Source organism: Paralichthys olivaceus, chromosome 18 (assembly GCF_024713975.1).
Source record: "Paralichthys olivaceus isolate ysfri-2021 chromosome 18, ASM2471397v2, whole genome shotgun sequence".
In the NCBI taxonomy this organism is placed as follows: Eukaryota; Metazoa; Chordata; class Actinopteri; order Pleuronectiformes; family Paralichthyidae; genus Paralichthys; species Paralichthys olivaceus.
The window spans coordinates 4,650,565-4,672,137 of NC_091110.1; the positions used below are offsets into that span (position 1 = coordinate 4,650,565).

The 21,573-nt window shown below is 43.5% G+C and overlaps 1 protein-coding gene and 1 long non-coding RNA gene across 5 annotated transcripts in view; one reads left to right on the plus strand and one right to left on the minus strand.

Annotated features, from left to right (window-relative positions):
- Nucleotides 1-6,421: 6,421 nt before the first annotated feature.
- LOC109626498 (LHFPL tetraspan subfamily member 2) overlaps nt 6,422-21,573 on the minus strand; it is a 41,025-nt gene continuing 25,873 nt past the window's right edge. For 3 of the 4 annotated variants that reach the window (XM_020082514.2, XM_020082512.2, XM_020082511.2), the window contains 2 exons: nt 13,431-14,258; nt 6,422-7,599 (listed from right to left, as the gene is read on the minus strand). In XM_020082514.2, coding sequence (XP_019938073.1) covers nt 7,343-7,599; nt 13,431-13,848 — 675 coding nt within the window. In that variant the 5' untranslated portion in view covers nt 13,849-14,258 and the 3' untranslated portion in view covers nt 6,422-7,342. Of the gene's footprint in view, nt 7,600-13,430; nt 14,259-18,745; nt 19,137-21,573 lie in introns of those variants that run through there. The other variant, XM_020082513.2, reaches the window with a different exon arrangement.
- Nucleotides 14,155-18,739, plus strand: LOC138405382 (uncharacterized). The gene is made up of 3 exons (XR_011239114.1): nt 14,155-14,288; nt 14,585-15,706; nt 15,797-18,739. It is a non-coding gene; the product is annotated as an uncharacterized lncRNA (long non-coding RNA).

The following is a 21,573-nucleotide window of genomic DNA, read 5'->3' on the forward strand; positions in this document are numbered from 1 at the left end:
CCGTTTCTCTCATATTTGTCATGTGCGAGGAGAATGCATGTTTCTGAGGGTCCAGCAGGTCTTGTGCTGCACCGGCAGCTGAAAACCAGAGGAGGTCAGTAGTGACCAAACAACATGGATGTTCAGTGCAGATGTGTTGCTTATTAAATCTGTTTATTTTAGGTGAATCCTCAGTTTTCATATTTAGAACAACAAAAGTGAATTGGTTCTTCACCACTTTACAAAATGACATGGAAGAAGCTCAGCACTTTTTACAAAATACCGTTCTAACAAAAACATGAACTCCTTGGTGGAGGAAAGATGAAGTATGAATCACTGAATGGTTCTATGAGGCGTAAAATAATGATAAGCTCCTTGTCCTCTTTTAAACCTCTCTTAAAGACACATTTATCAGGTGATTTCTTCCGGTTCAGACTATTTTTTATCATTTTACAATGTTTTATTTTATCTTGTTCTCACTCTCTTCCCATCTGTTACATTATTTACTGCTGTAACTGTTTCCTATTGTTTGCCTTACATTTTTCATTTCCAACTGTGTTTTGAAAGATGCTACATATACACGTTTCCAGTTTTGTCTGGATCTTTAACTGAAGCCCCTGACCTGTGTCTGCAGGACTGAATCCCCTGCACTGCTGCCACCTGATCGGCTGATTTCTATTTGAATAGCAGGTATGCAGGTGTTCCTAATAAACTGCATAACTAACTGATCACTTGTCTCCTGCAGAGACAAAGCACTTGTCACGTTTCCTTTCTGTTTGGTGGATTTTTGTTTCATAAAGTCTAGACAGAGGGAGTGGCTGCTGCAGCCACCCTGGCAGATTCACTTGTTTTAATACTTATAGTTTTGATTAGGGCGGCACAGTGGTGCAGTGGTTTGCACTGTTGCCTTACTGCCTCTTGGTTTGAATCCCATGTTCAGTCTTTCTGTGTGGAGTTTGCATGTTCTCCTCGTGTCTGTGTGGGTCGCCTGGGTTTAGGTTAATTAGTTGGCAATGCACCCTTATGGTTGATGCACTTATTGTAAGTTGCTTTGGATAAAAGCGTCAGCTAGATGAAATGAATGTAATGTAATGTAAAGGTGAGTTGTGATTTGAACATTGTAAGGTTGGTGCAGTCTCTGATGTGTTTGGGGAGAGAGTTCCAGAGGGAGGGGCAGCTGTGGAGAAGGCTCTGTCCCACCAGGTCTGGTGCTTGGTCCTTAGTGGATGAGACAGGAGGTTAGCGTCAGTGGAGTGGAGCTGACGGGATGGAGTGTGGTGGTGGAGCAGGTCGGTGAGGTAGGAGGGGGCCTGGTTATGGAGGGCTTTATGAGTGAGGAGAAGGGCTTTGTATTGGTTACGTTGTGGGATGGGGAGCCAGGAGAACAGGGATGATGTGATCAGGGGAGCAAACAAACTTTTAATTCACACCTCAAACATACGGGTTGTTGAAAATAAATGAAATCCATGCAGAAGAATACAGTATCACGCTCTTAACTTTTGTTCCAATCTTGAGAAATTCTTTCAATGAGTTTACTGTGGAATCCAATGCCTGGGGAGAAATTCCTCAGATGATCTCTGAATTTGGTCTGAGATAGTCTCTGCATCATCCTGGATGCATTTTCAGTAGTAGGTAGTAATGTACATAACACTTCTCACCCTGGCATGTTTAGTGCTGATAAAAACGACAAAGGTGAAGGAAAATACAGAGCAAAACTGCATGGTAGCAATTGGTGATTTGTTCAACTCAAAAAAATTTCCTGACCACCAGAAGCAATGCTTAACAATAATAAGCTTGTGTAGGTCAGAGTGGAAACAAGATAAGTAAGAAAGCAAGCAAGATAAGTGATGCAGAAAGAATCTCCTTTATAATAGAAGGAGCAGCTGCCTGTCGCAAAAACCTCTTTATATTATGTATTTATATTTATAATTTATGTGATGCATTAAATTTATTATTATTATTGTTATTATTCAGTCAAAGCACTTTGGGGGGGGGGGGGGGGGCATGACATCACCATGCCATTGATCCTCCATGCCATTGATCCTCCATGCCATTGATCCTTTCATGCCTTTGACCATTCATGTCTTTGAAACACGTACTTTACCTTTGACATTGTATGGTCATTAGGCTCATTAGCAGAGGCACAAATCAAGAGAAGCAGATTTTTTCTTCATTCTGACCCCCACATATTCAGAAGAGACAAAACCCAACAACATGCCCTTCCTGACCCTTGGTGTCCTTGTAGGCACCGCAGTTACTACAACTGTGAAGAGTCTGTTCGACCATTTCCTCCCACCTGGAGAGAGAAATGTAGCAGCACCCATGCTAACCACTGAACTGCCTGAATGGGAAGCTAATGTTGAAGAGGCAGAGGCCAATCCATTGGCCACTGCAGAGTCAGAGCCTGCAGCTGTGTCCAGTAAAGAAGAACAGGTTGAGGGTGGACCTGCTGCAGCTGTGTTAGATGTTGCAGCATCAATGGATACAACCAGTACTGCGGCTGTGTCCCAAGTTGCTACGGCTTTCAAAAACGCTGCAGGCGCTGTGAATAAGGCTGTAGCAGAACTGATAAGGACCTGCCCCGCCTCTATTTTCTCAGGTGATACAGCGCCAATGGAAGAGACCAGTGCTGCAGCTGTGTGGAACCTGTCTGAAGCTGCAGATGCTCTTTATAACGCATCAGTAGAACTGCACCAGGCCAGTGATGATGTTGCTGTGTTTGACACTGCAGATGTTGCCCTCAACGCTACAGCTCTAGAGGAGGACTCCAGTGTTTCAGCTGTGCTCAATGCGGCTGTAGATTTGTATAGTGCTGCAGATGCCTTGCACAAAGTCACACTAGCATTGGATTGGACCAGTGCTACAGCTGTGTGCACCTTTGCTGCAACTTGGTACAATGCTTTACTGGCTATGTACAAAGCTGCAGCAGCACTGCATGAGGCCAGTCGTGCGGAAACTCTGTTAGGTGTAGTGCAACCTCTCTTATATGTAAGAGAAAGAGCAGATGTGAACAGTGCTGCACCTCCGTCACCCGTTGCCACAACTGTTTAACGGAGCAGGTGATAGCTTTGGAGTTGTCATCTCTCGATGAGACCAGTCCAGCACAATCCTGGGAGGATGCAAACTGTCAAATTCTAAATAAATAAAATTGAACAATATCTGCTTGGTATCGATTTTCTTGTATATACCAGTAGCATTGCTCCTCTGTTGATTCACACCAATGTTTAAATTTACAGAAATTAAAATTAGTCGTAATACTCTACTATACTATTGATACAACTTTAACTGTCATTTCAATTCTTTTTAACTTTATAAAAGTCAAAACTTTAAAGAAAAATTACAATCAACTATCAGTGAATTTTCAATTAAGATGAAACACAAACATGAAACCAACTGGTACCCTCTGCCTCCCTCTTCTCTCTGGCATACTGTATATGAGTGCATGGGCTGTGTTGCATTGCACCGGGCTGCACAAGAATCCTGTGTGACAGTCCTGACTCACTGCAGAAAAGCACAGGGGTCACTCAATTCAATGCATTTGTTTAGCACCATAAAACAACATACATTATGTCACAGCACTTTGGGGGGGAACGGGGTAACAGATGTTTGAGTAAGTTGTGAAAGTTTTTCATATTATTGTAGCAGTGGCAATAACAGACCTGTTCAAGCAACTGTAGAATATAAAAACTAGTCTAAGACAATGCAAGGGCCAGGTCCTCTGCTCTCAAACAGTCCTGTGTGAAGTCAAGCAGAGCAACACTCTCACTCAAGAGGAAACTGGTAGCAGACTCAGTTCACTGCCAACAGGAAGGGGCACGGATGAGGAATAACAATCTCCCACAGGCTTCGGGGGGGCTTCTCTTCTGCCTCTCGTCCATTTCAGGACAGTGTGTGTGTGTGTGTGTGTGTGTGAGTGTTCTGCTCACACTATGCTGTCACAGGATGAATTCACTTGAGGTGATATAAAACGTTTAATGTTGGTGATTTCATCAAACCCTGGGAGGTGAGTCCCTACAGTGAGATGAAATGAGGCTGGATGGAGGGAGTGGTCCATCACCATCAAACCAAGAATCATGAAATCACTGATGGACGAATTTCAGCATCAGCAGAACAAATCAGGGTTTTGGTTTGAAACTGTTTTATAAAATTGTATAAAGTTTGGACGAGTGACCTTGAATTTACAGTTTTTTGAATCTACATTTCTTCATATTCATATTTTGTATTGTTGTTTTTGTGTGTTAGTAAGCACCCCCCTCTGTGTTTGCTCTTGCTTTGTCACACGTGTTCAAAACGATAAAACAATACACCTTTTTCACAGCAGCATTAATTAAATCACATTCATAAAGGCTCTAGCTATATAGAGCACAACCTGGGCTGCAGTGAAAAGAGGCTATCGTTTAGAATTGTACAATGACACTCACTATTCAAAGTGATGAGTTGATTCTCAGTGAAATTGTCACAACTTCTAAACTTTCTTTCATTGTGCATTTTCTTTTTTATTGCACACAATCTGGGCTACAGCATCTTGCCCAAGGAAACTGGAGGAATCAACCCACCATTATCTTCATGTCTTATACATGCAAATAATATATTGATTATACTATGTTTACAAAGATGGTACAATTAACAAAGCATGCTGAGACTAAATAACATGGAAAGGAGCTGTTTGGCTTCTGACACCCTCGTATACCTGCTGAAAGTGAGGAGTTTGAATATTTTTTCTCTTCCAGGTGTGAAAGGAAGCAAAACTCTGAGGCTCTGTCTCCCCTCGTTCTCGTCTCCCTCTGATGCTTTCTGCAAAAGAGGAAAATGAGAGGCATGACTAAAAGCCCCTGGCAGTGAAAACAGGCCTGAATTTGGGATTGCACGATTTGTCATAATCTGGAAGTCATCAAGCTCTGTGTTTAGTTTGAGTGCACTGGTGGAGGACGGCGGCCACAGGGTTGTGCCAGAGATCTCTCTGTAGTCCACAGGGAGGGTGGAACATCTGGGGAGGGAGTTGATGGACACACACACACACACACACACAGACACACAGACACACACACACAGACAGACAGACAGACAGACAGACAGATTACACACTAAAGAGCAAAAACGGAGGCTAGAAGTGGGAAGTGTATGGTTGTAATTTTGAAGATATAAGCAATGGGGGAGGAAATAGTCAGATGTTTTACTTTAAAAAAGTATCAATACAACTATGTACAAACACTCAATCAAAAGTGCTGAATTTAAAAATGTATGTGTCCAAGTATTATCAGTTAAATGTGCTAAAAGCATCAAAAGAACAAGAACTCAATCTGCAGAACGAGCTGCTCGTGGTGGAACTAGTTTGATCTAATTCATACAGTTCGCTTGTTCAGCAGTTCCCAGGGTCAGGCTGCTCGATGGTCACCAGATAAACCTGAGGGTCTGTGACATGATTCAAGAAGAAAAAAACAAAGTTCTGCTGAGTAGATTTCTAGAACTGTGTCAGTCTGAATATACGACCATTTATTTTTCTGTGAATCAGGTTTGAAAGAGCAGTGGTTGTCTTTTATCTGAGGATAACGTTGTAAACTTTGCTCTTTTGACAAAAATGTAATATATTATTCTGACTGAATGAAACAAGGGCCACTGGTTGAATTGTGTTGTTAATCATCTTTTCTATATGTTAATCTTAATATGAATTTAAATTACTACAGCTGTTAGATTAATGTAGTGCAATAAGAAGTGCAATTTTAACAATCACTGGTTACTGAACAGGTCTGGACCACGCCTGCAAAATGTCCCTGTAAAAAAAAATGATCAGAACAAGACACAAAACAACCACAAAGAGACACAAACAACCACAAAGACACACAAAATGATCAGAATCAGACACAAAACAACCACAGAAACACAAAATGATCAGACTAAGACACAAAACAAACACAAATAGACAAATAAAACCACAAAGAAACACAGGCAACCACAAACAGACACAGATTATCAGAGTAAGACACAAAACAACCACAAAGAGACACAGAACATCCACAAACTGTTTTGCATCTCTTTTAGTACGAGGGGGGTCTTGCTCCTAAGATGGAGGAATGGATGGGGGGGCTTTTCCATGTCTGTGCCCTGGGGTCCACTGTCTCATGATCCATCCATGTAGTGGAGTAGAATTATAAAGAGGCATAAAGTGGAAATGTAAGTACCTAAAAACTTTACTTTACTTTAGTATTAATGTAATCAGTTACTTTTCTCTCTGAGTTTGAGGCCCAAGCACACAGGGACACACACACACACACAGAGTTCAGTTCTGCATTAGTGGAAAAACTGATCATCCGCTGGATGGAAAACGCACCCACCCCCACCTGAGGCCAAACCGAGGTCTCGGCACCAAACTGGATGCATCCCCTCCCTCCTCCTCTCCCCCCGCAGTGCAGCTTTCACTCTTTAAAAACTGAGACAAACTGGATTTTTCTTTCACTCCCCCGTCTCTTTATTCATTTGGCAGAAACAAATGAGAACAGATTGGACACTATCCACAACTCAGAAGACTCCCTGAAACTGCAATACTTCATTTTACGTGTCCTCATATCTCAGTCCATGTCTTTGTGCGCAGGTCGCAGGATGTCCGCTGAAGGGGGGAGCAGGCGGAGACCCTTCACAGGTCCCACCTCTCAGCTTAGGCTAGGATTACGTTTGTTTAATTTCAAACACGCTTCTCGCAAAACGGAGGAGAAACAAAACGCACCGCAGAGCTTCGTTTGCTCGTCCTCGTGCAGTTTCACTGATACATTTCAAGGGTCTGCAAACACATCAATCATTCCTATAACAGTACATTCTGTGAGCTTTAAGGACATCCACTCTGAGCTAAAGGCCTTTTATTCTGCGAGTAGTTTATTCTGACTGTGTAGTGGTTCCCTCGAGTTCATACTCAAACAGTTTACAGGTCCAGGTTCACTGGTCGTGGTCTGCAGGCAACACCAGTGTGTGTTTCTTTTCCTCAAGGCAAGAGTGACATCATCAGCCCAGCTCGGATCATTCCGTGATCGTAACTATGTACAAAATATATATAATCACACTTATTTACAGAGCATGTGGTGACGGACAAAGCCTGTCTGGGCGTCCACATGGTTACACATGAATACAATAACATACACAGCACCCCTAGTGGCAGAAAGACAAAGACACACATTGAGAAAAAAAGAACTTGGCACTTGTAGGTTTCTCCTACGTAAACACACACAGACAACATGAGAGTCAGTTTTAGTGGTAAACAATTCAGGGGTCTCCATTTCACGTGCCGGCTGGAGAGCAAGTGTTGATGGTTATTTGTTTGTCTCTCTTCTTCTTCTTCTTCTTCCTCCTCCACAGGACTTAAGTATCTGAGGCCTCAGAGGAGGCAGATCAGGCTCTTGCCCTCCTCGATCTCCTCCTGCACCTTGTCGCTGGAGGTGGCGATCTCGGCCTGCGCAGAGAAGACGGCGCAGATGAAGGTGAGCACCGTGCCGCCCATGGCCGTGTAGAAGGCCCAGCCCATGGAGCAGAGCCCGGCCCGGTACGGAGCGGCGTCTTGGCCGCAGTACAGCTGCACCTTGTCTGAACCCCAGCCAGCGGGATACAGCATCAGACCCAGGATCAGAAACAGACCTGCGAGACAGGAAACAGGGAGGAGGAGGTCAACTGATGGTAGCTTATTAAAATAGAGTAGGGCATTCAAATTAATTAATTTATCCTCTTGAGAACAAGAAACTGCTCAGTAAACATCAAGCCTGTCTATCTAGATTATTAATTAAAGTGTGAGCATTTCAATTTTGACCTGTTGTCGTACAAATAGTTTGAGTAGCTTCAGATGCAACAATTTAAGAGAATTCATCAACTAATGTCAGCATCCTCTCCAAAACTCACAATCCATCAAACACGGTTCATTTTCTGCGGGAGTCTGTTAATGATGACTGCAGCAAATTATCTGTGTGGCCCCTGCACAACACGTTTCCTGCCACACTGCCATTCTGCCATTCAAAGCATCTCATCAGGCCAAAAAACAAAAGTCGCAGTTTCCTGATGACCGCCTGAAATGTGACTGAAGACAACCGCGACGACTTATCGACTGAATCTTGGCACCCGGGGCTGTCGGGTCAGTGCACAACGACGAGAGGAGAACAACAGGAAAAGGCAAACGAAGGGTTTCACCGTCTGCCTCAGTCCCTGGCCGACCCTCCGGCGTCCTGTGTCTCGCTTGGAAGGACGGGGGGTCACTTCCTGTGTTACCGTGACCCACTTCTGCTGCCGCGCTGACTCGACTTCAACACGGAGATAGTATTTCTGACAGACACTGCTACCACACATCGAAAAACAACCTTCCCTCTTCAGGTGATTTTACATCATGAGGATTCTGGCATGTTCAACAAATTAAAGAGTGGAATATTTTTTAAAAACTAGAGAGAATGTATGGAAAAGAGCGAGGGGGTGGGTTTTGCTCGTGTATGCCCAGGGGCCCGATAACTCATAACCTGACCCTGGACCCAGATATGCTGCAGCAAATTCATAGATGGATGAATCAATTAAAAACTTAAAAAGCTTCCTATCGACAACCAAAATTTATAATACATTTTCCAGTTCATGACAGACCAGAAAAACATTCAAGGTACATTTAGTTTAAGGCTTTATATCTTTTAAGGAAGGGACTTGAATGTTTTTTCGATTCTCCTGCACAGTAGAGGAGCAGTAAGCTGGAGGAGCCTGCCACCAATCAAACCTCAGCAGGAAACATTTACAATAATAAAATTACTGATAATAAATGAACCAGGCAGCAGATGAGAATTTCAGACCTGACTTTTTTTGCTCTCCTCCATCGAGCAGGTCTCGCTGCTCTGCTCCATAAAAACAAGCGTGGAGGTAAAACTCTTCTCCTTTCATTTTTCATTCTCTCCTAATCTCTACCTCTTTTTCTCCCCCCCATCTCTCTGCTTCCTTTCTTTCTCCTCCCATTCTCTTAAAGCACCCAATATCGTATTAAACAAGGAAATGAAAACTAGGTCATAAATTCTTTCCACATGTTGCTGCATTGCCCTGACGTCCAGACTGGCTTCAGTGATGGATTGAAGGTATGGTTTTAATTCCCAAACCCCACTCCTCCGAAGACCCCCACCCTCCTCCTCCTCTCCTTCCACAGACACACACACTCGTTCCCCGAGACCAAAGACCCTCTAACCTAATATCCCACTGCACTCCACCCTTCCAGCCTCACTACTCCCACTGCACTGGCTCTTGTCTCGGTTAACTTCCAAACTGTCAATTCGCCACCATCAATCTATTTCTGGTAGCTGACTCCCTGCCACCACCCAAACAATTTACCAACTAACCAACCAATCCCCCCTTCCCGTTCCAACCTCTGCTCCCCCGGCCTCCACCTTGTAACACAGCCTCGCACTCTGCTCCAAAGAAATCTGGCCACCTTTCCCCTTTTCAGGAAAATAAAGAGGAGAAGCCAGGTCCACCTCTGGGATCCAGGAGAGAGAGAGAGGGACAGAGAGAGAGAGACGGGTGGGCATTGGGGGTTTTCTCTTTCTCCTTTTTGTTTTTCAAAACTGCTGATGGCCTTCTTATTGGACGTTAGCCACTGACGTAAACTTGGCAACTGGGTTAAAGTATTCTGATCCAAACATAATATTCTTCAGACAAATCCCCGAATTATCTAACATATTGTTGATGACTTTTATCTATTGGTTGGAAAATGCTTAACACTGTAACATATATGTATGTTAATTCTGCAGGTTAAGGAAAAGGTTTTCCTAAAGGTGAAATACTTGTACTTGGGTTCATAATTTTAATTTGGGGCACTACTTGATAGGTTTACAGGCTCCAATGTTCAGAAAACACTTTAGTGTCTGAATACTGTAGCTGCCTCTGACGTTCATTATGAAACACACACCTCCACTGTAAACACAGGTATCCAGAAAAGAAATAGGACTCGTGTGTTTATCAGTGAGAGCTGGTGACTCAGCTTTCCTATTTTCAGTATCACAAGCGTCAAGAGTCATCACCAGACAGTTCCTGTAAAGGTTTTTATTTTCCTTTCTTCCCTCTTCACTCCAAGTCTGGAGATTAGAGTCACCGTCAGCGTTTACACTTGTGATGGGGTGTGTGACTCACAACTGGAGGGAACGTTTACAGCAGGTAATAAAAGCATTCGACACCAAACGCACCAGATTTGGAGACAGTTTTACGGCCGGGTTTGTTTGCCGTCTTGTCTCTAATCCTTTTCGACATGAATGAGAATAAGTGTAAATGTACAGAGAATTCCCTTTCAGGTAGTCTAACACACCAACTGGAGTGTGTAAGGACTCTTCAGGGGCCCTTAAACGTGCGCCAGCAGGACACACAAGTTTACTCGACTGACCCTCAGCAGAAGAATCTGTTTTAGCCATTCCATTACGTAAAGACGCGGGAATGAATACACCCACGGGTGGAATCTGAAAGACTGCCATCAGAAAGTGTGTCACAGGGGAGGTCAACGAGTAAAAAGCACAAGTGACATCAGTCTATGAGAAGACTAGGTTAATGGGGTTTTGGAGGTACTTCAGTGCAATGACGTGACCATCTCTGGCAACGGCATCACACTCTTCCCATCTGAGGTCAATCACTTCCCCAAACATCTGCCGTCTGGCTCCAGTTTTCTCATTACCGGAGGGTCGGCAGTCGCTGTGGAAATAATGATTAGGAGAATAGTCAGCGTGGTGGTGGATATCAGCGAGAGTGATATCATTCACAGGCCTCGTGGAAAGACGGCGCCCAAGTGGAAGATGGTTCCGTGCGCTAACCGAGCGATGATTAATGCTGGTGGAACAACAAAGAGAACATCGACTTTGCTGGATGTCTCACCAGCCGTATTGATGGGTCTTATCTCCCCCAGTGGTTAAAGGGTTATCGGCCTTAAACTCCAGGAGGAAACGCTCCCGCCTCCTCTGCTGTTTGATGCTCCGTCGCCCCCTTTCCTGTTCCTCTTCCTCTTCCACATCCTCATCTTCTCTACAATGAGGAGACTCAGCAGTGCATTTCCCTACTTTCATTCCCTTTTCTCTGAGGCCTTTATATAGATGGTAAACAGCAAGATTTCAAGTGATGATTAAACCATGTGTCTAAAAACATTTCTACAGCTCAATGCTGTATTAAACTAATTCTGTGATGGACCTTAAATATGAAGTACAGTTAAACTGTGCACTTCAAGGACTACCCCTCTTCTTGTGGCACATAAATAAACCCATACATACATCTTATTAAATCGACACTTCAAATAGTTATATCCCATATTTTTCTGTATGTTCAGTGTGTTTCAAATGTGTCTCCATTACATACTGGAGCTGTATAAACTCATAGCTCGGCCAAAATGACCACATTTATCAATTTATTGGCAAAGCGATGACTGATTTAGAACTTGAGCCTGACCAATAAATCAGCCAATGTTTAAAAAAACACAAAGGAATGTAATGTTGCTGAAAAGCAGGAATATGATGTAGAAAAGCCAAATATGTGTTTGAGGTAAGTGAAAACGAGTTGTGTCATAGTTTGCTTCCCAGAGAGCTCAGACAAGTTATTTTTTAAAGCAAAATTACAAAAATGCTTTTTTATATTAGATATTTGTGTAAAAAAATAAAAAGGAAACCCACCACAAAGTGTATTAGGTTTACCAGGCTTTCAAGGCTTCAGGGAAATAAAACAGCTGCTCTTACCACCTCTGAAAATTAATTTCCTGAGAGAAATCCTGAGCTATTTATTATCAGTCCTGATATTGAATACAGTAATTCAATATTGGACTGATTATTCATAACAGCGAAAACAACCTGAACACAGCTGTTGTCTTGTTTGCAGGAGCCGTTCAAGCCTTCAGCTCGACAGTACGCAATACTGGATTTTCTCCTTTTAAAGTCCCAAACAGCCTTTTAGACAAACAGTGTAGAAAGTCCATTTAGAAACTATTTACATGTGAAATAAGCAATGAGGAATGTCTGGTGTTGGCTAATCCATCTGATTAAATTAAAGCACTTCATCACGTTGATGTGAAAACCACACAATAATCCAACAATGCCTTGGAGTCCTGCTTGTTGATTTGCAACATCGCCCACGATTGCCTCATACAGTCAGTATTAAAGCGTCTGTTCCCTTGGTCTGAACGTTACAGCAAAATCTCTTACATTAACTCATCAAATAAATTGTCATGTCGCACGCCCCCACATGTCACATGCAGAGTTTCCATTCATCATGTGAAGGGATTCGAGCCATGTTTCAGGTCAGCGGAGCCACATGGAGCTGGGTCCACACCACACGCCCACCTTCTTCTGTTTTGGCCTGCACCAAATAAACAACTGTGGGGGAGGAGAGCCATAATCACCAGAGAGCTACAGTCTCTGAGAAAAAAAATTAAAGAAGGAGGTTGAGCGGGCCTGATCTCATGGCCTCCTCCCTCCCATAATTCACCACAGTGAGTCAAAGTGGCCCAAAGACACATAACCACAGCAATACACACCCTTCACACATAAACTCTGATACGCATGCGTGGTCAATTACTTTTTTTCAATCTAGAGACAGAAAAGCTCAGATGGACAGGGCAGAAGGTAAATATTTGGATGGGAGCAGCAACTAGTGACAAGAGACAAGTTACTGTGTCATTTAGAGTCCTGACCGGTTTGGTAAAATGTCACTGAAGGCTCCACAACAACCAAACACACGATTGAGGCAGTGGAAGTTGTGGCGCTCGTAATGAATGTGTTCAGCTGAGAGCGTAACTTTTCATTTACCTTGAGGAACGCCACGGAAACAAACAAACAATGAGGGTTTCATGACCTGAGATAGCTTCAGGACTCCTCTCCTCACATTTCTCTTTAATTCTGTCTTTCTAAATTTTTGAACCACCCCTTAAACACATCATTCCACTTAAAAATACGTTAAGTAATAGGTTTTCGAGCCCAAAACTGATCTCATCGGCTACAGAGGGAACAAACAGATACAGAACATTGAAAACATATTAGTGGGAGGTGTGTACTGACCCTGCAGGTTGTAAACACATCCACCTGTGAAACTCAAAGTCAGGTCATACTTAAAGAGAATCAGTTTGTGAGATGTGATGTCATGTTAGAAATAAAATGTGTTTATAGGTGTGGGGGGGCATTCATAGTGTTGCACTGGGTTGTAAACAAGGGAAACAACAGAGGTAATTATGTAAAAATAGCTGAAAGTATCACTTTTGACTCTTCTCACTTCTATAATGTCAGTTTTCAGATAGGTCCAAGAAAATCTGAGGTCAGAAATTCACTGTTACAAACCAGTGTGATGGATACCAGCAGGCAAGTCGAGTCTTGAAACCTTGAATGTAATATGATAAAAACTTGGAGGAGTTCAACAAGTCTTTGGCAGACAGCAATCCCTCTCTAGATCTGCACCGAAACCATTTCAACATGTGTGTTATCGTGTGTAAATCTCACCTGCGATCCCTTGCAGCAGTCCACACACATTGAAGATGCTCTTCTTCATGATGCTTTGGAAGCACATGGTGAAGACCGAGATGAACGCCACGGCACACAGCAGCAGGATCCCTGCAGCCAGGAAGATTGAAGTAGCCTGCCAGAACCCGCTGGCGATCTCCCCAAAGTGCACAGCGTACGGTCCACACAGGATCCCACGCAGGTGTGGCAGTTTTATACAACGGCCGTAGATGCCTAAAGTGGGCCTGTAGGCCTCTCCGGCTGTGGTGGCCCCATGGGGGCCGAAGACTGCATCCGGGGTCCGGGGAAATCCCACCAGCCAGTCAGTGCTCATGAAGGCGATGAGCTCTCCGAACGCAGCCACAATACTCAGCAGAGTCCACAGCATGGAGCGGCAGGTGACAATGACATGGCACATGCTGACGGTGGCTGGAGTCTCCCTCTGTTCAGATTCACTGAGAGGTGAAAAGGTGTGAACCTGTGGGTCGGACGTCCGCAAAGGACCGAGAGCTGAGGGTGTGATCCTTCTCCGGCTGAGACACAAGTGTGAGTGTGCGCTTCACAGAAAGGAGTAGGTGACCCTGCTTGACACAAAAGGTTCACGTCAATGATTCACAGTCTTCTGCTTCCCGTTTTTCCCTCTCTGCTTCCTTCACTTCTTATCTTCTGCTGCTGTCACTTCGGCACAGCTGTTGTTCCTCCTCCCTGGACTCTCCCTCCTTCTGTCGGCTCGGTGCTCAGACTCTGACTGCGTCTGCCTTTTTGGTGTCTACATTGTACTGAAGTTCAGTTCCCCGAGCCAGCCCGCTGGCGTCACATCAGACACACCTAAGAGATAAAACACAGAGACGGAACAGGGTGAGTGCTTTAATTGCATGTATAGAATGTAACTGTGTGAGATAAAGCTCAGAGACGATTATTGATTTATGTTGTCAGAAGTGTGGGGGAGGAGTGTGGGGGTGAGATAGGGGGGTCTAATGAGTTGTGTGGTTTGAAGAGAACCTCGTCTGTTTCCAGTGTGTTTATGTTTGAGGATTTGTAATCAGGGTATTCAGTTTACTCTCCACTCCCAGTGGATCCTCATGACAGAAGCCATAAAAATAAGAAATCATTTAACAGAAAGTTTATATGAGTGTGTGTGTGTGTGTGTGTAGAGATCGGAGGGTTAAAACAAATGTGGAAACAGCAGAATGAGAAGCGGATGCAGACAGAGAGAAAAACAAGCCCGAGGCCTCTCATCAAGCAGCCCACACAGCTGACCCGGGGTCAGTCAACGGTTGATAACACAACGTTCGTCCGGCCGTCACAGGACCGCTGATAACCTCGGTGACTTCAACCCTGCTGCACCGCACCGCACGGTGACACCACAATGACGAACAATGAAATGTGGAACAATAATGAGAAATGCTCATTTTGATTTCCCAATAACAGTTTTTTCTCAAACCAACAGTCAAAAACATAAAACAGTGACTCAGCACTAACCATTTCATTACAAAAGATACTTTTTTCTGACAGACTCCAGTGAACAGACAAACACAGTGAGATTGTGAATTAGGAAATGCTCACAAATAAAATACAAAGTGAGCTTTTAAACATGAGACATTATCAAACCTGGACAGAATATCCATACGACTGGCATTTTCAAACTAAAATGATCCGTCCACACGCTCCATTTCCAGATGGGAGTCATGTAAAAGGAGCCTGGTGAATCAGTGAAGGCTGCGTCGTGACCAAAAACACCCAATCATCAGTGTCTACCTCAGAGTTTCAAAATGTTTCAGTTTCTTCCCATCCAGATTAAAATGCACCCCCAGATTTTTCAAACTAAAGCATTTCCAAACTTCTCTGTTTTAGCGGCTCTCAAACTGGAGTAATGTGGATGCCAGGCGTCTCCGTTGCCGAGGTGATGAGTTTTCAAACAAAAATGTACTAATGTAGATGTAGCCTAAAACACAGGAGCGGGATTTCCAGAGAAGATTTCCAGATGTATACAGGCCTTTGTGCTCATGTTATAAATACAGCTCTGGGCCAAAGCTGACAGTTGTTTCTTTTCTTTGAGCCCCTTTCTTCTGCTCTGGTTTCCCTGCCGTCTCCTGGGTGTCTGTAAGTCATTCTCTGACCAGCGTTTGGCAGGGCAGCAGTGGGAGCCGGGGGCCGCTGCTGACACGTGTGCCGCCTGCGCTGCGAGGTTCCCATCACTCGGCCCCTGGAGCAAGAGGGGCGGGGAGCCACGGTCATCCCTTTGCGGTCAAATCCCAGCAAGAAAGACTCAGTGTGTGAGTAAGAGCATTACACAAACTTTGATCTTTGTCATCCTGTCGAAATATCAACAACAGTTTCTTTTTCCCCCACTTCTTCTTTTCCAGTGTAGAAAATGACCCTGTGGTCTCTCGCAGGGTGGTGTGTGTGTTTGTCTTTGTGTATATGTGTGTGTGTGTGTGTATATGTAGAGTATGTTTGGACTGTGTAAAACAGATGACATCATAAGAACAGGCACGGACAGCCGCCTCTGTGGATTTGGACCAAAATTAATTTTATGAATCACAAGCGTTCTCATTGCCTCACCATGAACAGATGCAGGAACAGATGCAGACACGCATTCGCTAACTGAACTTTCTGGAAACACTCCTCCAAAGCCCCTCACACAAAGGCTGTTGACGTTTAGGGGGGTGAGTCCCAGAGGTCCTTTGACAAGACTGATGTTTGACGTTAGGGTTTAAGACAAACGGCTTTTCAGGCACGAAGCACGGGCAGTCCAAAGTTTTAAGGTCAAACATTTGCTGGAAGACTAATTCTTCACTGACAGGAATATTGTAGCAGCTCAAACAACTCGAACCACATGGGGAGATACGCAGCTTTGAAGAGCTGGACACTTAACCTTTGACCTTGCTTTGCAGCAGTGTGTTTGCATCACGTGCCTGTTGATTGCATAGTGCCTATGAGGGGGTCCGACTTGAATGTGGGTTAATAGATCTGAAACAAGTCCGGACAAGTCTGCTCCTATTAATGTGCCTGGTATTTGTCACAGCACATGTCCAGACGCCTGCTCACTGTTCTCAGATTTGAGCCGTTATCATGAACAGGAGTTTCCCAGGACAGAGTGAGGCATGGTAGTCTATATGTGAAGCAGATGGATTTATGATATCCCTCACTGAGTAACCAGGGAGGGAAACTGAGGATTATTTGGGTCTCACTTTACATACACATAAGAGTTTACAACCCCAGAGTACACCCACCACCCTGTTGACCCCCCCAGTGCTAATACCCATGGGTGTGCACACTTACAAGACTCCCTGGCTTCTTACACAAGCTCCCCAATGAGTTTGTCCTGACGACAGCGCAAGAACAAAAGATGTGGAGAGAGTGGCACAGGAGGAAAAGTGACTGGGCTTGGGCTTCATCCTCTGGGTACCATGAATGTCTTTACCACTTTTTGTGTTCCATCCCTTTCGAGAAGATGTTGAGATATTTAACAGGATGAATAAAAAGAATTGACACCCTGGTGGCACCTAAAGAAAAGTCAGAGGATCACCAAGCTGATGATGATCTATCCTCTAGGCACAATACATGTCTGTACTGAATCTTGCACCATCCCTTCTAGAACATACAGATCATTTTAACATGATGAATAAAAAACTAACATACTAGTGGAATGTAAAGAAAAGTCAGAGGATCACCAAACTGCTGATGATCAATCAATCAAATTATATTTGTATAGCACATATTCACAATTTGTCTCATATGGCTTACAAGGTGATAAATCCTGTCCTTAACCCTCAACAAGAGTAAGGAAAAACTACCAAAGAAACATTTTAACTGAGGAAAAAGTGTAGAAACCTCAGAGAGAGCCACATGTGAGGGATCCCCCTCCCAAGACGGACATGAGTGCAATAGATGCCACGTGAACATGATGATGATGTATTCTCTGAGCACGATAAACGTCTGTACTGAACCTTGCACCATTCCTTCTAGAAGATGCTGAGCTATCTAACAGGATCAATAAAACAATTTGCTGATGTGATATAAAGACAAGCCAGATGAACATCGAGCTGATGATGATGTATCCGCTGGGCACCATGAATCTTGTCTGTACTGAATCTTGCACCATTCCTTCTAGATGATGCTGAGACATATAACAGGATAAATAAAAACTGAGCCACTGGTGCCACGTAAAGTGAATTCATAGGATGACCAAGCTGATGATGATGTGTCCTCGGGGCACCATGAATGTCTTTGCGGAATTTCAGGACAATCCATCCAAGATTTGTCAATGAAAAATATAAGACTCCATCAAATCATCGCCAAGATATTTCGTTTTGAACCAAAGAGACTGACACAACATTGCCGTCCCTGTAGCCGTGTTTCTATTGTGGCTAAAAAGCTTAAGCTAAAACTCCTGTTCAAATTGTCCGCTCAGCCTTTCTCTTATCACAGCAGCGGAACAGCAGGAAGCGCCTTTCTACGCTGCCGCCGACAGGAAACAATCTACATATCTATGGACACGAGCAGAGTCACATTTCACCACGGAGAGGGGTTAAAAGAAAGTCCACCATACTGACAGGACATCAAGAGAAAGCAACTAATGCAACCTGCTATGAAACATCTGCAGTTCAGCTGCCTCATTGTGGTAAATATGACCCAATGACAGACTCTGACATTTCCAGCTGCCTTCTGGAGGCCCCGCATCTCCAGCCCTCATTCCCTTTGCCTCAGTGACCCAGCAAACGGCAGAGCAAATTTAAAACAATGACAGTGCTCATAATCTGTGAGGATCTGTTTGAATGAGAAGCCCCTGCAGCTACTGAAAGGGAATGTGAGAGCCGGTTGGTCACAGAGGACCTCAAATACTAATCCAGGAACACTTCCTTTTCTAATATCAGCTCTGAAATCAAGATGAACCATGTAGGAGAAAAAGGGGCGACAACAACCGTGTGAATTGATCACCTATAATAAAAGCATGGCATCCATATGTTGAGGGTTAGAGTAAAAAAATAACCCTGAATCTTGTCATTACTTAAGGAAAATTACAGACTTCAGAAGTAATAGTCAATAACAAAGGAGTTCATAGTCATAGTCAGACTTTCCACTGAAAAGGAGCCAGTCTGTCCGAATACTTCTGCACAGCTGCTCAGCATCTTGGAGAACGCCGCTAAGAGATTGTGATTAACACCTAAAACACAATTTTTATATTCCATTACATCAGCTAGGAGCCCAGCTGACAGTTCATAAGAGGAAGCGTGCCCCCAAAGAGTATCGTCACTGGGTTAAAGGAGAAATTAATGTTAGACAATTAAAAAATAAGAAAGTAGTCCAACCTGTCTCCATTGGCCTGTGGGTAAAGTCCAGCTCTCCTGGAGATGTGCCTCCTCTGCCCTGACTCTCCTCCACCGCTTACACTCTCTCTAATGCCTCTTTCAGACTCTGACTCACAGACCCTCCCCGCGTCCCTCCTCCTGGAGCGCCGCACTCTCCTCTGATTGGCCAGGCCCACACTGGAGCCACACTTCTTGAGAGGGTCCACATGGTGGCCATATTTCAGTGCTGAATCTGGGTTAAAATAACAAGAGCTGGAGCTCCAGAGGGTTTCTCTCTCCCTCTCTCTTTCTCAGTTTCTCACACCTTCTCGTCGTGTTTTCACTGCTCTCTGCACTCTTTCAATCAGCCAACGCCAACATCTGACTATCAGCCTACATGACAATTGCATTTTCACTGCTGTTCAAAAACCTCAAGTAGACACCGTAAAGTATACTACTGTGAATAAGTACAGTTGTGTTGATATAATGTTGGATTAACTCTTGGCCTTCTTGGAAGTGGACAAGCTTAACACTCGGACTAACTGTTTTCACTTGTACACTAGTGTATCCACATAAATGCATCTCTGATCATATGACATTGTTTCCTACTTCATGCAGTTCCAGGGCAGTAGTACGGAGGCAAAAGTGATGCCAAGGACTATACGTTTTTTTCGAGTTCTGTTTTTCCATTTGTCTCACGAGTATTTGTGAAACTTCTCCTGTGAACAACTGTGTTTTCCTAGAAAGACTGTCTGTCAGTATACACAATTATCCACATTTATATTTTATCGATGACCTCTGTAGCTATTTGGATCAGGTATAAAACCTCTGATTTCCGACAGCACATCTTGTGAACGACGGATCATAAACAGGCGCTTACAGTTCAGTGCTCTCTCCCCCGCACAGCTCAGCTCAGCGGCTGGACTGATCAGGGATCAGATAAACGCCACAGCAGCTCAGTGCGCCTTGTATTTGATCGTATGTGTAGAAAAACTGATGGAGCAGTTTCTGCCCTTTGTTGCTTTAAGGAGACGGGGAACAATTGGAAATTTCAGAGTAAATGAGGACAGAGGAGACGGACCAGGGACGTGTTTGGAGAATCAGACAATGTGTGGCTATTTCCACAGACCGACACAGTTACAGTATATTATGGAAGAAATGAAGCTCACATATGCCTCTTGGAAAAACATATGCATCTTCATGTTTTTCAACATCTGGCTAGAATACGTCTTAGATTTCATTGCATTTGATTCTGAGGCTGAAAGCTTCATGAATGCATTTAAAATCAGCTGTTTTTAGATCAGACACACATCTGCTCAGCACAAGATGCATGAAGTAACGTGTAAATGGAGTCTAGTCTAGTTTATTGTAGACTACATATATGTTCTTCATGCGAGAAAACTACTAGTACTAGTGTTTTTTTGTTGTGAAAATACTCTTCTGGCCATCTCGCAATGATCAGAGAAAGAGTGCTATTGTTTTGGAACATTGTGCTTTAACTTTATTAAATTAATTTAAATCTACACATGTGCAGTTTAAGCATCAACATTTGTTTAAAGTATTCCTAAAGTTACCTTGAAAAACAATTGTGTGTGAAGTTAATATTAAGTTGCAAGTATTTAGGCAGTTACTTTGTGTTTAAAATATAAAGCAACTTTGCAAAATAGTAAAATTTGAATATTGCAATGTCAAGTGTTACTTTACATTCAAAGTAAAACTGCAGCTTAAAAACTGTTCTTTTTGTTTGTGTAAACTAAGTATACTACTATAGTTCACTTAAAGGCTTACCATGGGGTGAAGATATTCTCAATGTGAATTTATAGATACTGTCTATATTGTTTCTCTGTTATTTTGCATTGTTTTAATTGTAACATCTTATGACAAATTTTTTGTGTGAGGCACTTTGTGAATTTTACATCTCCAGAAGTACACAGCTATCATGGCGCATACCTAAAATGTTTATACATATTTACTTCTCAACTGGAAGTTTAATTTGAGTATTCAAATAATTCACTGCTATTATTTAGTTTGTCTATAGATTTTAAGCACAAAGCTTGTGTGGTTGCTGCCATTAATACATGAATCTCAACACACACCTTTCTTCAGTTGACAAACATGTGAACGGCACATTAGATAACAGTCTAGATGTGTAGATAACTGACTGATGGAGCAGTCGCTTCACTGTCAGACTAATGGATAACCTCTGTCTGATGGGAGAAGTGTCCCAGGATTGCTTGCAGCAGCACAGGGTGCTTTGAGCCAACACTGAAGTCAGCTACAGTATTTGTCTGACTCGTGTTCGCTCACAAATGACTTCCATATGAAGACGGAGGGGAAAAAAAAAAAAAAAGCAGTCGACTCAAACAGGAAGACGAGCCGATAGGTCAGCCAGGCAGTTGAGCGCAGCGTGGAAGGCCCGAGGAAGAGGCCGTCCTTATCAGTTTGAATGGAAGTTAGACCATGACAGCTCAAAAATATATCCTTTCAGCAGAGATGAATCAATCCCAGACCTACTAAAACGTCTCCTTTGACCCATTTCTAATAAACCCTGGTGACTCATCCTCTCCCTGCTGCTGTGAATTGGTGGGAAGAAGTTAATAGACAACTTTTAAAAGACAACTGGCTGTTCCCTAAACCCTGCCCTCCTTGGACTACTGTTGTAATGGCTGTCAGACTTTCCTCTCTGGTGCGGTATGTTTACAACTGTCATGGTGGCAGATGTTCAGCTCAAAACGTCATTTTTGAAAGAATAGCTCCTTGATTTCAGACAAAAGCCACTTCTCAAGCCTGTGACACACAGTTTGGAGCAGGTTTGAATCGTCACGCTTCTAATGGCAGCAGACAAACAC